Source organism: Xylaria bambusicola (assembly GCF_022495145.1).
Source record: "Xylaria bambusicola strain CBS 139988 unplaced genomic scaffold F5B22scaffold_23, whole genome shotgun sequence".
Classification (NCBI taxonomy): Eukaryota; Fungi; Ascomycota; class Sordariomycetes; order Xylariales; family Xylariaceae; genus Xylaria; species Xylaria bambusicola.
Genome location: NW_025953576.1, coordinates 127,977 through 144,723, shown reverse-complemented (window position 1 = coordinate 144,723; position 16,747 = coordinate 127,977). Strand labels below are relative to the sequence as shown.

At 33.1% G+C, this 16,747-nt stretch overlaps 3 protein-coding genes across 3 annotated transcripts; 1 reads left to right on the top strand and 2 right to left on the bottom strand.

Annotated features, from left to right (window-relative positions):
• Nucleotides 1-367: 367 nt before the first annotated feature.
• F5B22DRAFT_646955 (uncharacterized protein) lies at nt 368-2,262 on the top strand (the record flags this gene model as incomplete). Its single annotated transcript, XM_047978800.1, has 4 exons — nt 368-467; nt 1,516-1,823; nt 1,878-2,195; nt 2,239-2,262. 4 exons carry the CDS (start codon nt 368-370, stop codon nt 2,260-2,262), a joined length of 750 nt encoding a protein of 249 aa, XP_047830382.1.
• On the bottom strand, nt 2,241-4,673 carry F5B22DRAFT_608215 (Metallo-dependent phosphatase-like protein). The gene is made up of 4 exons (XM_047975060.1): nt 4,008-4,673; nt 3,514-3,950; nt 3,179-3,462; nt 2,241-3,120 (listed from the first exon to the last, which is right to left on the bottom strand). The coding sequence occupies exons 1-4, from the start codon at nt 4,141-4,143 to the stop codon at nt 2,754-2,756; spliced, it is 1,224 nt and encodes a 407-aa protein (XP_047830381.1). The 5' UTR covers nt 4,144-4,673; the 3' UTR covers nt 2,241-2,753.
• A 9,207-nt stretch (nt 4,674-13,880) lies between these two features.
• Nucleotides 13,881-16,049, bottom strand: F5B22DRAFT_636642 (beta-lactamase/transpeptidase-like protein; the record flags this gene model as incomplete). Its single annotated transcript, XM_047977316.1, has 5 exons — nt 13,881-14,533; nt 14,628-14,809; nt 14,882-15,143; nt 15,289-15,354; nt 15,491-16,049. The coding sequence occupies 5 exons, from the start codon at nt 16,047-16,049 to the stop codon at nt 13,881-13,883; spliced, it is 1,722 nt and encodes a 573-aa protein (XP_047830380.1).
• Between the last annotated feature and the right edge of the window lie 698 nt (nt 16,050-16,747).

Sequence of the window (16,747 nt, the reverse complement as noted above, 5' to 3'; positions counted from 1 at the left end):
GGATTGGTTCATCAGTTAACTACTTATCTCCTGTGAATGGTTGATCTGACGGCGTTTACTTCCGGAATGCATAACACTAATATAGCACGAAACATCCGGGGACGAGCGGAATGTTAAGCACCTAAGCTAAGTTTGAGATTGAGACTAATAAATAGAACGTGTCCGAAGAAAACACAATCAATAATGAGCAATCGGCCCAATGTTGCCTTTCATTCCTTATCTCAATAATTACACCCGTTCAATCTCAATGATCCTCTCTACCGAGTGACTTGCTTTCCAGATCTTGGTGATCCGCAACTCCTTGACATTACCAATCAACTTGTGCAATTGACCCTAGCTTCGCTCCAATGCTGAAAACAGGGCTATCATGGTTATATCGAGCGTAGAAGCAGTCAGCGAAGGCTCTTTCGCCGCAACTAGTGCCTCGTGGATCAGGATCTTCGAGTACTCTGGCTCCATCGCGTCACGTACGACCTCCAGGATCTCAATTGCCTTGTCATCAGGCCAATCATGGAGTACGATATGGAAATAGTATACAGCAGCTCCTTTTACTGGCTGAGGAGTATAGTCACGAGTCAAGCAATAGGGGTGTGACGCGGGGGGGTTTGAACGCAGAGAAAAGGAGAAAGAACTTGAGGACGAGGAATCTACAGAAAGTTCGGGGCTCTTGAACCACTTATTAACAGGTGTTTGGATACGTAGATATATTATTGCATGAGGTCGAGGATTTCAGTAGTGGCATGTCATCTTGAGCCCCCGTGAGTTAGGATTCTGCATGATACAAGTTGATGGACGCTGACGAGTCTGAGTGCACCGAAGAACATGTAAGATAGTGGCCACATGGTTCTCTAGGCTATCACATCTAATAGTTCTTCTGTCGCCAAAAGTATATGTTGCACCTCGATCAACAGAAGCGGTTATGTCTCCCTAGCAGCCTCGGTCTACGCGGCTCCATCATCAACTAGAACAAGCTACAACAATCTAGCAGCAATATCAAAGGTGCCTAACCTTGTGACAAAGTCTGGGATGTGCCGACCTCCCCCCTCTCTCTGTATAATATCTGCACAGCTGTGCTGACCGCATTAATGTTGGATGTTGTTGAATGAGCATTGGGTGCGGTGCACATAACTAAAGGTCTTAACATGGACCTAGGTAGATAGATTACAGGGTTCAACTAGTACCCTAATCTACCTGCTGTAGGTGCTTCTAATAGTTACATATTCAGTGGGTATCCACTGTAGCATCTGCCTAACCAGCGCCTACTGTAGGTACTTAGGGCCTTGGTGGTCAACTCGATGTTTTCTTCGCTTATATCGACAGTATAGCTTTGCTTTCGAATTTCTTTCTTTATTAATCTATATAGAGAAGTGCCTTATAAAGTACCGCCATGAGACCTCAAGAACTTAGAGTCGCATGCTTAGCTAAGCTAGATAGCGCTCTCCTACATCTTTTTTTACAAGCGGTATCTTTGTAGTTGGGGGACAACAGCGAATCCCTGCTATGGTATATTTTTAGCCCGACAGGCGGCCTTTCACCACAAGTTTGATGTTATCACTGGAAAGGCCCTGTGGATTGTGACAGCGGGGAGGCGAGATCTTCAGGAAAGATATAAACGTAAGTATTATCGTGATATAATTCTCGTGGGGTATCTCCCAACCTTCCCAGATCTGACGAGCGAGGGTGCAAAGGCCGAGGGCAAATCATATAAGACCCCAATTGAATGCTTTCGGTCCAGTTTGGCGCCTCATAGTATATTTGGTGCTTGGGCTGTTGAAAATTGGAGATGGTACATCGAATCACTTGAAAACAGTTTAGAGGACGCAGTAAGTTATCAACAAGTGGCTATGACTTGATTTTAACGCTAAAAAATGTTCAAGACAGGTTTGGCAGTTCTAGGGCTCCGTGAAACAGGTGAAGATCAGAAATATCAGCCCGGAGACCTTCAAACACTACAAAGACACGAAGAAATGGTCCATGAGACACTTGCTGCTCTCGAGGCCAACATGCGAGTGTTTGCCTCATTATACAAATTCTACTCTTGTTTGAGGAAAAATGAACATTTCCATCTGAGACATGATGTTGCTGAATCTATCGAAATCTTCAGGGACCAGGTTGAAGAATTCATCTCAGATATCGACCATCTTGTTCAACGGGCATCTACCCTGCTTAAGATCACAGATGGCCGAAAGCAGCTGGTGCGTATAAAATTTAAAAACTACCAGTCTAATAATTCTCCAGATTGTACAGCACTTTCAAAGTTAATGAGCAGAGAATATGGAGAAGGAAACCATTCTAGTGAGGATTGTCACTATAGTCACGTTGATCTAACTACCTTCCAGCAACGCTTGTCTCAGTAATTTACACTCAACGGAAAGCTTCTTTGGTACTGGCTGACTGGGCTGGAGAAGACATTCTTCAGTACGGACGCGATTAAGTATCAAAATGGTCAGAATGACTCCGGAAGTTTCTCCTACAATGCAATGGTCAGGTAGCTACAAGTAGCGCTGCCTTTGACAGCGGTCGCGCTACTCTTAGCTTGAGCGTGGAATCAATGGCCGAAGCGGTAGTTGCATAATGGAGAACTAATGGGAAAGTAGCCTATTTGACACTTCTTGTAGAGAAAGCCGTCTACTGCCTTACCTCAGTACTATGACTATTTCCTTTAGCATGGATTAGAGTAGGCCAAGACAATTGAGCAGTCAGTTATACCAACTATACTTCAATGTGATAGTCTGTGATTCCCTGTACGTTGGTCATCTCCATAGCCTAAGAGGGAAATACAAAATCAGGGATAGGAAAAACGTCGCCGATAGCAATCCTGGGGCGCTTTGTAAGCTATTTCCGGCACTATGAAGAAAGCCTCCTCTCAACTCAACGTTCTGTCGCAAGGGGTGATACTCATCCTGGCCGTAGGTTGCGTTTAAAGTCACATTCTCGGGAACCAGCCCGTCTTCTAGTCGAATCCATGTAATGACTTCCTTCATTGCCGTTTCTTGTCTAAGCAAGATTTGTCTTCCGCCCCGGGCCAAGTTCCCATAACCGCCATATCCTGTATGGCGGCCATAACACACACTGACGCCATCGCCAGCTTGGGCAGTAGGGGGTTTCCACTTGTAGCACCTATTGAAACGAAGATGAGTGACCAAAGCTTTCCCATAATAGGAGAAATTATTCCTACCAGTCATTGTCATGGTCGTGACCACTGAAAGTTGCTAATAGGCCAACCGTGTTCGCTAACGCGCTCATGAATGACACATCGTGACCGGTCTTACCATCATACCCCCGGCCTTGCCACCAAACCTTTTCTCCGTCGATCCCTGGTTCTCTACTAGGATCAACGCCTGGGTCCTCCTGGAAGTCGTACATTGCAGTGATAGGTATATGAAAAAAAGCAAGTGACGGAATGGTCTTGCTGTACTGTTGGGTAAGATTCGCGCTGGCTTCCTTGAACCAGTCGACGACCTAGTCAAAGTCAGGGTGTCAGTTAGACTGGGAGACGAAAGCTAAGCTTACCGAATCATCAACCCAGTCATGTGGCTCAGCCCCTCCTCTGCTATCAAAGAACCATAGAATGAGCTCTGGCACATCCTGATCCTCGGACGCCGGATATACCTGCAGAAAGTAGTTGGAGACCCCGGCTTGAGACTTTCCTGGCAACATATTCTTCGTTAAGCTGTTTTCATACTCCTGCTCTCGTATGAGAAGGTCATGAGATCTGACATAAGCTTCATTGTCGTGATTCCCATATGTCGTTGCCCATGGCAGGTCCAATTCAACGATTGGCGCGACAACTTGATCTAAGTAAAGGGTCGCGTTATCGGCCCTTGTGCCATAGCCCGAGATAAGATCGCCGTTGAGCACGACCAACTGCGAATTCTCGCGTTCAAGCACCTTCTTCACAACTTCCGCGGTCCTCTTGTCCTGCATTGGGCCTTGAATAGTGTCTTCATCTGGAGTGGTTTTCAAGTCAGAAGGTGCATTCTTCCGCTGTGGACGTGTCAACTTACCCTCAGCAAAGTGAAGATCCGAGAATACGGTAATCTGAAAGGTGCCATCTTCGAGGAACCGTAGCGCGCGTCTGTCACTCGCCTGAGGCAGAGTATGTGGCGGACGACGATCCCTGTTTAGAAATCCAAACCTCATCCTGCTCAGTTCAAGCGAGATTCCTTAAATATAGGATAGAGAATACAGGACTTTGGTAGTTTGAGATCAATCACCAGGAGATCAAACCGAGTGAGGCGGCGTAGGCGGGGGCGGGGGAGATGGTGGGGTTATGATTTTAACAGATGGGGAATGGGTGCAGTTTGTAGCAGCATCGAACGATGCATGACAATGGGCTGCATATACCAAGGCTTGCGGTTTGGATACAGATAAACTTTATAGGTCAAGTAGACGAAACGTCGTGTGAAGATGTTTGAATACAGACCAGAAACCAGACTGTAAATAGCTGACCAAGACCTTGGCAGTCACAATAAGGATTTCGAATGGTAGAAAACAACCAGTAGGAAGATCGCTTGTACGCCATCCATCGGCCTCGGAATTATTTGATGCATTGTTGGAACAACTCAAGCAAATTCTGCAAGTAACAACTTTCTTTTCGTTATTTATAATTGCCGCTACTCAATAGGAGTTGAAATAGTACAGTGTGAGTAATACTGTAGGTGAAGAAATACTGTATATTGCACTAAGGAACTAAGTCTAGGTACTATAGGTTAGGGTGGTACATCTATTTATATAGTAGAATGTATGTAGGTCGAAATACCAGCTACCAGGATTATCCATTCCTATCTTCCTAATTCCAATACTCCCACTTAAACCATATATACTCTTAAGGCTATCGTAAGCCTTAATTTATAACTGTTTCTTATTATATATAGAATCGTACGTAGTTTTTAAAGCGTACGTCTTCCTTTCCTTAATAGGGTAAGTCCTTAAGTTTAACCCATTTAAATAACTTTAATAGCATTTTTAGAAGATATTTATCCTTACCTCCCTTATTTAAATTTATATTATATTAGACCTTTATTATAATTATTTTTCGTTTAGTTTTAAAATATTTAATAAATATTTATTATTTTTTAAAAAGTATTTTTTTTTATCGTTTTAATTTAAGTAAGATAAATAATAAATTATAATCCTAAATTAAAATATATTTTCCTTTTGCTTCCTTTAACTTAATAATAATAATAAAAAAAATATATTATTATTTATTTACCTATTAATTTTCTATAATAAATTTATTCGAAATATTAAATATTATAATTTTAAAGTTATTTTTATTAATATTTAATATTTCTATAAAGTATTTAAAAGTATTTTTACTATTTATATTTAATATATAATTAAATTAATTTATTTAATCTTATTTATTATAAAAGGAAATAATTTATAAATAAATATATAATAGTTTTTCTTACCTTTAATAAAGTTTAAAGTAGCTTAATATTAAAGGTAATTCTTTTTATAGTTAAAACTATTATAAAAATATTTTAATATTCATTTTAAATATTTTTAAATTTAATAATAAATTTTTAAAATTTATTAAAAACTTAAATAATTTAAATAAAGGTAAGTTTAATAATTTAAATAAACTTAATAATTATAATTAAAGTAACCTTAATAACTTTTATAATTATATTATTAATATTTTTAAAAATTTTAATATATTTAAATATATAAATAAATTATTAAATATATTCTTTTTATAATCTTTATCCTTATATATTTTTTTTAAGGGAAGGACCTTAATATTAATTATTTTACCCTTTTAAAGCATCTTTCTATAAGGTAACCCATTTAACTACTTTATAAATAATAACATTAATTATTTTTATTATTTTTAATATTAATTAATTTATAAATAGGTAGGGAACCTAATAATATTAATATTTAGAATATAGGTTAATTAAATATTAATTAATAGGGTATTAAAATGTTTTAAATCCTTTAAAATAAAACGCCTTAAAGGATAAAAATCTTATTAAAATAAATTATATAAGTTTTAAAAAAGGTATATATTTATAAAATTAAAGTTAAAGGTATTTATTTTTAAGATTATTTTATTTTAACTTTTTTTAATATATATAGCTAAAGTTTTAATTTATTATAAGGTTTTTAATTAATAAAGGGTAAGATTTAATAATTTTCCTATTTACCTTATAGTTAAAAACCTAATATATTTTAAAAGGTAATAAATTTATCCTTTAAAAATAGTTTAATTAAACCGTTAATTATTTATTTAAATATATAAATCTATTAAAATTTAATATTTCCTTTTTAAAAAGCTTCCCTATAAAAGATTTATTAAATAAAGATATACTTTATTTTATTATAAAATTAAAGGTTTTTTATTATAGCTATAACCCCTTAATTATTTTTATAAATAATAATAACTATTATTTATTCTTTATAAATATTTAACTTTAAAAGTAAACATTTTAATTATATTACTTCTTTTATAACTTATATTTAATTTATTAATTTTAATTTATATAAAAATAATATTATACTTTATTACCTTTTTAAACTTTAATTAATTATATTATTATTAATATTAAAAATATACCTTAAAATTAATTGCTTAATTTATATATAGCTAGCTTAATTAATATTAATCCAACTTATTAAATCTTATAATTCGCCCTAATAATATAGCTTATAATTAATTATTTTATAAAAGTATTATAAAACTTATTAAATAACTTTATTATATATCAAAATAAAATTTTTTATATATTTATTTAAATATAAAACAATATATATAATATTAAGTTAAATATTAAATATAATATATATTAAGTAATTAATAGCCTTTATATACTATTATATATTTTCCTTTAATACTTTATAATTATTTACCGGTTTAGGAATTTTATTAATATTTATAGGTATAATAATAATATATACTTTTTATTAACCTAATTCTTTAATAATCTTTTTTAAATAAGCCTTTTAACTTAATTTAATACTTTTATTTTTCCTATTTTATATAATAGCTATATTTAAATAAAATAAATATAGCTTTAAGTTTTATATTTTAAATTTATTAAATAGAACTTTTTTAATTTTAACAATTTTTTCTTTTAAAGGGTTAATTATTTATAAATTATTTATATAAATAATAATATAAATATATCCTTTTATAAAAATGCTAATATTAAAATCTAATAATTCAAAGTTAAAGGTTTTTAAAAACGTAATTAAAGTTTAATATTAAATTTAAAATATTTATTTTAAACTATATAATACTTTATTTAACTTATAAACCTTATTAATTTTATTTTTAAATTTAAATAGCTATTAAATATAAATGTTTTCTTTTATTTCGCTATAAAGAAAAGTTATTTTTATATCTATTTATTTAATTTTTAAATTAAAGGTTATAATAATAGTAAAAATAGCTTTATAACTTATTAATTTTATTATAAATATAAACATTTTATTATAATCTTCTTTAAATATTTATTTAAAGCTTTATATAACGCATCTCCCACTTGACCTGGCCACCCCCCTAGCCTATATAAAAATCGTCGGTGCGCTAATCACGTGATAATTTAATAACTCTACGAATATTAGTCGTATAGAATAATAAAATATACCATTAGATTCGTAATAGAAAGAGCTATTTAATGGTACCCCTTACTAACTTTTACAACTTATATTTGCGGAGTTATTAAGCAATACGTTAAAGTAAGCGTTAAATTAATCCTTGCTTAGCGCCCCTTTAACGTATTGCTTAATATCTCGCTTAATAAATTTTATAAAAAATAGTAAAAAATACCGTTGAATTTCCCTTTTAATAACGGATTTAAAGGTACTAATTATTAAATCGTACACCCAGTGTCCGTAAAGTTATTAAAGATTGAAATAATAGGGTTTTGTATGGGTTAAGGGGGTGGCCAGGTCAATTGGGTGGCCAGGTCAAGTGGGAGATGCGTTAACCTATTATACTTTATATTTAATAATTCTGCTATTTAAACTTTATTTAATCTTATATATCTATTTTTTATTTATTAAAAATCTTTTAATAAATAGTTTATAAAATTTCCAAATTCAATTATTAATTAAAAATTAATATTTTATTCCTATAGCTTTATATTATTTAAACTATTTAATATCTTCCTTTATTTATTTATAACTTTTTAATTCTATTTTTATTATTAAAAAGATAAACGATAAAGCTATAATAATAAATTTAAAGGAAGGTAATAAAGCTTATAAATTATAGCAAAGTTAATTGGAAACTTATATTTAAAGCTATAAATTATAATAGTTACCTAGAATTTTTCTAATTAAACTTCCTAATTTAAAATTTAATGGTCCAAAATGTAATATAAAGGAACGTTATTCTTTATCTTTTATAAATTTATCTTCTAATTTAAAACCTAATAGTACTTTAATATATATTAATAATATATAAACGTTTAAAAGCTAAATTGGAAATAAATTAAAGGGAAGTTCCTTTATTTCTTCTTTAACTATTTTATATCTTTTTTAATAATTTAATAATAATAATATTCTTTACCTTTTCCTTATTTTTTTAACTATAATTATAATAATCCTTTTAATATCCTTTATTAAAATATATAGGTATTTTTTTATAAAGATTATATTATAAACATTTATAACTAAATAATTATTTCAATAAAAGACTTTTTTAATTATAATACTTTTTTTTTATATTTTAATATAAAATAATCCATTATTTTATTCTTAAGTATGCTTTATTTTATTTATAACTTATATTTACCCCTTACTTTAAAGGTTATTATTTTATATATATTAGGTTTTTTTTTATATTAATTTTTATAAGGCGTTATACTTAATTTTTTAAATCTTCTTTTATTTTAAATAAAGGTTATAATTTTAATAAAAATAGGCTAGTATTTTAAAGGTATTTCCTTTTCTTTAACAATAGCTAACAATAATTTTATTAAATTCTTTAAGGTATATATAGTTCGTTTAAATTTTCCATTTTATTAATATTAATTTATTACTATATAATAAATAATAATACCTTTTAATATATAATAATTAATAAAATTTCTATTTATATAAAAGCTTAATTTATTTAAGGTAATTATTTTACATTTTTTTTTAAGCCTTTTTTATTTTTATAAAAAGTTTTTAAATTTTATAAACTAATTGTTTAGTTTAAATAATATTAAAGCTTAAACTATTCTTATAAAGTTATAAATAATAGCTAGTTACCCTATTAAACCTTTATAACCTTATAATATATTTATTAATATATTAATCTTATTAAAATAAAGTAATTTAATAGGGTAAGTTCCCTTTAATAGCTTCCTTTAATAAGGTAAAGCTTATATTTTATTATTTATATAAGCTTTATAAAAGTAATATTTAATTTAAAAAGTAAATTCTTTTATTATTTCTATTAATTCCCTAATTTCTTTATTACTTATATATTTAAATCGTTTATATTATACTTTTAAAATAAGGTTAACGGAATATATATAAAAAGTAATATTAAAAATAACTATTTAAAGGTTTTTATTTAGTTAATCGATTATATATAGTTCTTTAAACTTCCTTATAATTATAAAGGTATATTCTTTTACTATTACCTATACCTTATTCTAATAGAATAGAAATTCAGCTTCCTTTTTTATTAATTAAGTAATAAAGATTAAATTAGTACCCATTTTAGGGCAATAAATAGCATTATAAATAATAACTATTTTAATTCATTTATTAATAATTATAAAAAACTTTATAATTTTTATCTATTTAAGGATTATTATTATACCTCTTATATTATAAATGGATAATTTATTATAGGAATAAATTTTTATAAATAATATTTTATTATTAAAGTTTATTTAATTATAATTATTATTAAAAATAATATAGCTAAATATTTGCTTTATAAATTCTTTTACCTTTAACTTTAGTAAATTTAAGAAATTAATTCCTAATAGAACTTTCTTAAAATTTAATTTTAAAGGGATTATTACTATTAATATTTAAGGTATAATATTAATTAATATTAATATTTTTTTTAAATTAATTACCTTCAAATTAATCTTCTTTAAATTAGGCTTGTTTAAGGTATAGTTCTATTATTTATTTAAAATTGTTAAACATTCAACTTAGGATACCTAGCTTTTAACTTAATAACTTTTCTATTAGTTCTATATCGTCTTTAATAATAAGGAATATTAGATTTAAAGGTTAAATTAGTAATAATGAATTAATTATAATAAATATAATAACGTTAACGTTATTATTAATAGCTATGTTATTATTATTACTATTATTTTTATTTAATTTAAATCTTTTATTTCCCTTATTACTATTTTACCATTTTAAAGCTTTTTTTAAATATTCGAAAAAATATTCATTATTATTATAGTTAATATTCTTTTTATTAATAATAATATAATAATAATATTCTACCTTAAATACCTTTTACTTCTTTTAACAATTATTTTAATTATTCCTTTTATTATTATTTCTATTTTAATTATATTATTAAAAGAAAAGAGAAATGTTAATAGAATTTTAAATAGCTATCTTTTTTATTTATTCTTTTTATAATACTTTTATTAAAGCTAATTAAAAGGTAATTCCTTTTACTATTTTTTTACCTAATGCTTTTTAAATAGTAATAATATAGTTTATTTAAAGGAAGGTAAAAATAAATATTAAATATTTATTATTAAAGCTAAATAAAAACTTTATAAAAAGAAATAACTTGCTTAAAGTATAGGTTTTTATATTTAATTCTTTAAAATTTAATTATATTAACCTTAATTTAACTAACACATCTCCCACTTGACCTGGCCACCCAATTGACCTGGCCACCCCCCTAGCCCATACAAATAACGTCGGTGCGCTAATCACGTGATAATTTAATAACTCTATGAATACTAATTGTATAAAATAATAAAATATACCATTAGATTTGTAATAAAAAGAGCTATTTAACGGTACCCTTTACTAACTTTTACGACTTATATTCGCGGAGCTATTAAGCAATACGCTAAAGTAAGCGCTAAATTAATCCTTGCTTAGCGCCCCTTTAGCGTATTGCTGAATATCTCGCTTAATAAATTTTATAAAAAATAGTAAAAAATACCTCTGGATTCCCATTTACCTAACGGATTCAACGGTACTAATTATTAAATCGTACGATTAATATTTGTAAAGTTATTAAAGATTGAAATAATGGGGTTTTATATAGGTTATTGGGGTGGCCAGGTCAATTGGGTGGCCAGGTCAAGTGGGAGATGCGTTATAAAGGCTAAAATTAATCCTTTTATAATTAATAAAGTAATTTACTATTTATTTAATAGGTTTTAAAAAGTTAAACTATTAATTAACCTAAATTTTTCTTTAATTAAATTTTAAACATTTATTATAATAATCTTTAAGCTTATATCCTTCTTTTATATTTTATAATTTAAAATAACTTTAAATACGTTTTTTTATAGTAACTTTAAATATAGCCTAATACCTTTTATTATATAACCTTTTAATTTATTTAAGCCTTATATAAAGTAGCTCTAGTTAATATATTTTTAATTTCGATAGGTTATTTTTCCTTAACTTTTTTAAATAAATAATTAGTATATTTTATTATATAAATATAATTAATTATTTCTTTTTTAAATTTAAAGTATTTAAATGAAGATTTAAATATTATAATTTAATTAAAGGATAAAGAATTAGTTTTAATTTCTTCATTTATTTTAACTTATTTTAAAAATTAAATAATATAAAGTATTATTATTTAGGGTATTGTTTTTTAAAGTAAACGGATTTAATATAAATTTGTTAAAATTATTATTATTTAAAATATTAATATATTTAAATATTACTTATTTTAAAAATAATAAAAATATTTTTAATAATGGGAACCTAATAATAACTTTTAATTTAAATAGGTTAATTTTATTAATATTATTAAATATAAAGATTAATAATACTTTTTTAAATAAAAGAAATAATAAAAATTATAATAATAAAGTAAATAATAATAATATTTATAATTAATAATTATAATTAATAAGGTCTTTATAAAAGAGTTTTAACCATTATTCGTTTTTAAATTTTTATATAAGGAAGGGAAAATTCTCTTTGTTTAAAAAACGGTAATAAATAGGTAGGATAAATAGTCGAATTTTAAGGTTATATTTAACTGCAAATTTTTAGATTTTTATAAACGAATTTAACTTAGCCTTTAAATATTAATTTATTTTAAATCCTAAGGTTAGTATTATCTTTTCGTTATTTTAATTATTTTTAATCCGTTTAATTTCCGGTTATTAAAGTAATAAATAGTGTTTTAATTTCCTTTTAATAGTCTATACTTTTATAACGCATTATCTATTACTTTAAAGCGTTTTCTTTAATAATAAAATAATAATATCCATTAATAACAAAGGTAAAATTTTGATATTTTCGTTAATATATTAAAAGGAAGTATAGTTATTTTAATTTCTATTATTTTAATAGGTATTATATTCTTAATAGATACATTATATATTAGGGTATACAGTTAGGGGTACGCTATTAAAGTACAATGCTCCTACTATTATAGTATTTCCAGCATTTTTCTACCCTTATAGCTCAATAAAAGGGTAACAATCTTTACTATAAATAAAGTATTTAATTTAATGCAATATACTTATAATTGAATAGATTAAATAAGGTAAAATGCTAAAAGTTATTCTCTTTTTAGGATTGCAGACTTCCGGGCTTATAACCAGTTAAAATAATACAATGTAAATAATACTGTAGGTGAGGAAATACTGTATATTGCACTAAGGAACTAAGTCTAGGTACTATAGGTTAGGGTGGTACATCTGTTTATATAGTAGAGTGTGTGTGGGTCGAAGTACCAGCCACCAGGATTATCCATCCCTGTCTTCCTAATTCCAATAATAGGCGATGCCACCTAGCTTGCTTCGCGGTATGCTGCTTGTATTCACTCTCTTCATCCATCACCTACGTCTGTCTTGTGCTCATTCATTCCTTTCATCGCACTTACTAGTCGCGACACAGCCTATCGGGCCCAAGGTATATTGATATGAGCGCCGCAAGACTATGCATGTCCGATGAGATTCACCCTGATTCCGCCCGTACTGTAAGTATGCGTTCCGAGCTGTTGGTACGCTCGATGCGGCGGAGTAACAAGTGCACCGTCGGCGATATGGTTATAAATAATGCAGTTCTTTGTTCGAACTTGAACTCGCAATGATGATGGTTGGCAGCTCGTTGCGTATATTATATCGTGTCAGTAAAAGAGATGTCATCTCTTATAGTCGTTTCACTATTCCCAGTTCATGGCCATGATTTTCGGACAACCTCTTGTTCCCCTTTTCCCCAACTTACTCTCTCATGCCAAGCCTCACCGTTTCCACATTCACTACTCCCGCAACCATGCCTCCACCACATTCAACCTAACCACCGCATGAGAATACTGCTCATTCAATGAGATTTTCACTCGATGTAGCGTCACTGAGGTTTGCATGCCCCATTGAAATAATTGCAGAGTTCCAATCTCGGGTGTTTTTGGCGCTCTACTCAAGTTGAAATAGAGCTTTGCTGAAAGAATTCTACTATCTCTGTCCCTCACCATCAGAGGATCTTGTCCGCATTCTTTGTCATTTTTTACTTACGAGTTGCATCGCTTCCAACTGAACTCCTATTATTCACCATCCCGCTCTACGCATAAGTTTGGGTTTAATTCACTAAATAAGTCGTGTCGCCGTGCAAGCTCCATATCACACACAAACTCCCAACGATCAGACATATCCTCAAAGTTTCTCAACTTCTTCGAATTGACTACACCTACACTAAGCGTCTAAATCAAAAACTCCAAATCCGTAAATACACACGCACCCCCTCACCCATCAAACAACCTTGACCATCCGACTCCTAAGCGCAGCATTCTCCACCGCGACCGCAACCCCGTCCTTATCAAGCTCGAAGACAAACTCGTCCAGCGGCTGCGATCCATACACGATGCCCGACATCCCGATCCACGTCGAGCAATCCGTGGTATACATCTCGGCCACACTCGGCCCCGCTAGGTCCTCAAAGGTAGCTTTGAACCCGACCTTCTTCCCGCCGTTCGGCAGCGCGTCCCAGAGCCCGCTGGGATATAAGCGGACGCTAGGCTGCATGGCGTCCCAGTAGTCGCGGGAGATGTTCGAGGACAGCGCCACGGATAATCCCATCATGCTCGTCCCGTTGCTCATCCAGTTCCCTACGCCCAGTCCTGGCGCGGTGGCGTCGACGGAGATGGTGACAGAGGAGTTGATTGTTTCGCTTTTGTAGTATCCTGCGTATGACGCGTTCGCTTGGAGACGGCTGACACCCTGCAGTGTCGGGAGATATGTCTTCGCCAGAGTATCCGCGATGCTGGTTACTAGGGCCGCGGGGATTTCGCCCGCCGCGGCGACGCTGAAGCCGATGTCGAAGTCCGGGATCACGGCGAGCAGGGCCGAGTACGTGCCTATGCTGCCTAGTTTGTTGAAAGTTGTGGCAAATTGGTAGGTTGAGTCTAGTTATGAATGTTAGTATTTTCCGTGTTAATATCAGAGTTTCTCCTAATAGGGGAGATAGAATAGGGGGACGCAAGGGAAAGAATGCCGTACTTTGCCCTATCAGCGTTAATCTCCTGACGCCCCAGGGACTGCCCACCGAGGACGAAGGGTCCGAACTGAATGTCACGGGCCTCAACCAGCGGCGCGTGACGGGTCCAGGGAACAAAGTAGATTTCAAAATCGCTCTCCCCACTTTCGCCATGTCTGTCGACGAGCTATACAGACCCCCTGTACTAATTCGGGGCGTTAGTCTGAACAACCTAACGACCATAAGTTTGGCCAGAATTAGGAAAAGCAGCGCTCACGGTGATTCATTCCCCATGAAAAACGCCCACGTCGTCTTCCACCTGTCGCCGGGTATCACGCCGAGGGAATCCGCAGGCGCCCTGTAGAACGTGCGGGTCAGATTCAGGGGCTTGATGACCTTCTCCTCGAAGGACTCCTGGAACGATCTTCCGGTCATTTTCTCCAGCGCGTAGGCGAGCAGGACGTATCCGACGTCTGAATACGCTGGCGTGACGAAGGGCTGGAAGGCAGGGGGTAGTTTCGTCAGGCCGTTGAAGAATTCTACGGGGCATTTTTTGTCGTTAATATTAAGTAAGTGTGGAAAAATTCGGGGTGGGGGGTTTTAAGTAATATGTGAGAATCATAGCGAGACAAGTGAGAATGCAGCAGGTGTTTGGAAGGATGGGATGGAATGGGGATCTCTTACGCGATCTGCTGCACACCGGATTACTCCCACAAGGCGGGATATCGCCGCTCGTCAGATTCGGCATGCCTATGGCCATGGCCTGCGGCACGGTGAGGGTCTGCGTGAGTTCGCCGAGCATCGCATCTAACAAATCCATTCACGCATCAACATCGTCATCTCCCTTGCAGAATGCCTACCGGCCATAAGGGAGTATTTAACTCACAATCTCTCATCAACCCAGAGATCTGACTAGCCAGCGAGCCGATGGTAATCGATCCCCAATCCGGGGTCGTCAGCGAATGCGAGCTCCCGGAACTATTCGCCGCCATATCCGCGACCTCGGGGATATACTTGGCGATCGGGTCGTTCCAGACGGAATCCCCGACTTCAGCCAGGAACGTCAGCATCGTGAAGACCTTGGTCAGACTCCCGATCCGATACACCGTATCGCCGTCAATCTTCTTGACGCCCGTGGTGTTCATCATGGCGAGGTTCTTGGCCGTCCAGTAATGGCTCCATAGCGGCGCATTGTCCTCGCTCGCGGAGAAGACTTCAACGCTGTACGAGAAGCGCGCTGAGCCCGTCCCGTTCGCATTATCGATGAACTGCGGGAACACGGAGTCGAGGGCGCTCGCGGCGCCCTTGATCCCCTGACTGGCGAGCAAGTTGGTGGGTTTCGGGTATCCCAGGCCGTAGAGCGGACAATTCAGCTTCGCGGTTGTGCTCGTGGCTGCGACGACCAGCAGCCAAGACACCACCGCGGACCTGCATGGATTGAGCATTGTGTCACACAAGATAATAAACAGCAGAAATCTCTAGTGGTGCAAAGAAATTGCGTGCCTTGGCATCTTTGACTCGTCATGGGCATTAAGCACTTAAGATATATTTGACTGGGTTTAAGCAGTCTTTCCTCCCGAGTCCAGATCCCAGGTCCCCAGGCCCATCCGCGATATTACAATATAGAACACATCGCGTTATCTTTGCAATATTCGGTGTGTCTTTCATTGTCTAATAGGTAGATAGAGACCATCCAGATAGACATCGCAGATGGTACGCATGTAAATCTCTCCCCAAAAGTTGGAGTAAACCGGTTAAGATATGGTTAATTAACCGTTCGTTGGGAGCTAGAGTGCTTTGGCTTGTTAGGGTAGCGCTCGACTAGATTTTGACACTTCGCGGAGACCCTGGTCGTCAGCGATCGGCCGGGATAATAATAGCTTTGATCAAAAGACTAGGTAGGCTTCTAAACTCGGGCACGAAACTTCCATTCCAGCTCTTCCTTGAAGGTTGGTTTAGCTAGGCAAGTAACACCGCTCAAACTCCTCAATACCTACCTACCTAGGCATTTCCTTCAGACCATCGATCTTCACAATCACGACTAATATGGAGCATCTGTAGTGATGCATTATACCACGAGCATCTAGACCACACAGCATATCTATTTCCAGATCCCAGATTTGGGATCTGGCCCGGAACCTCC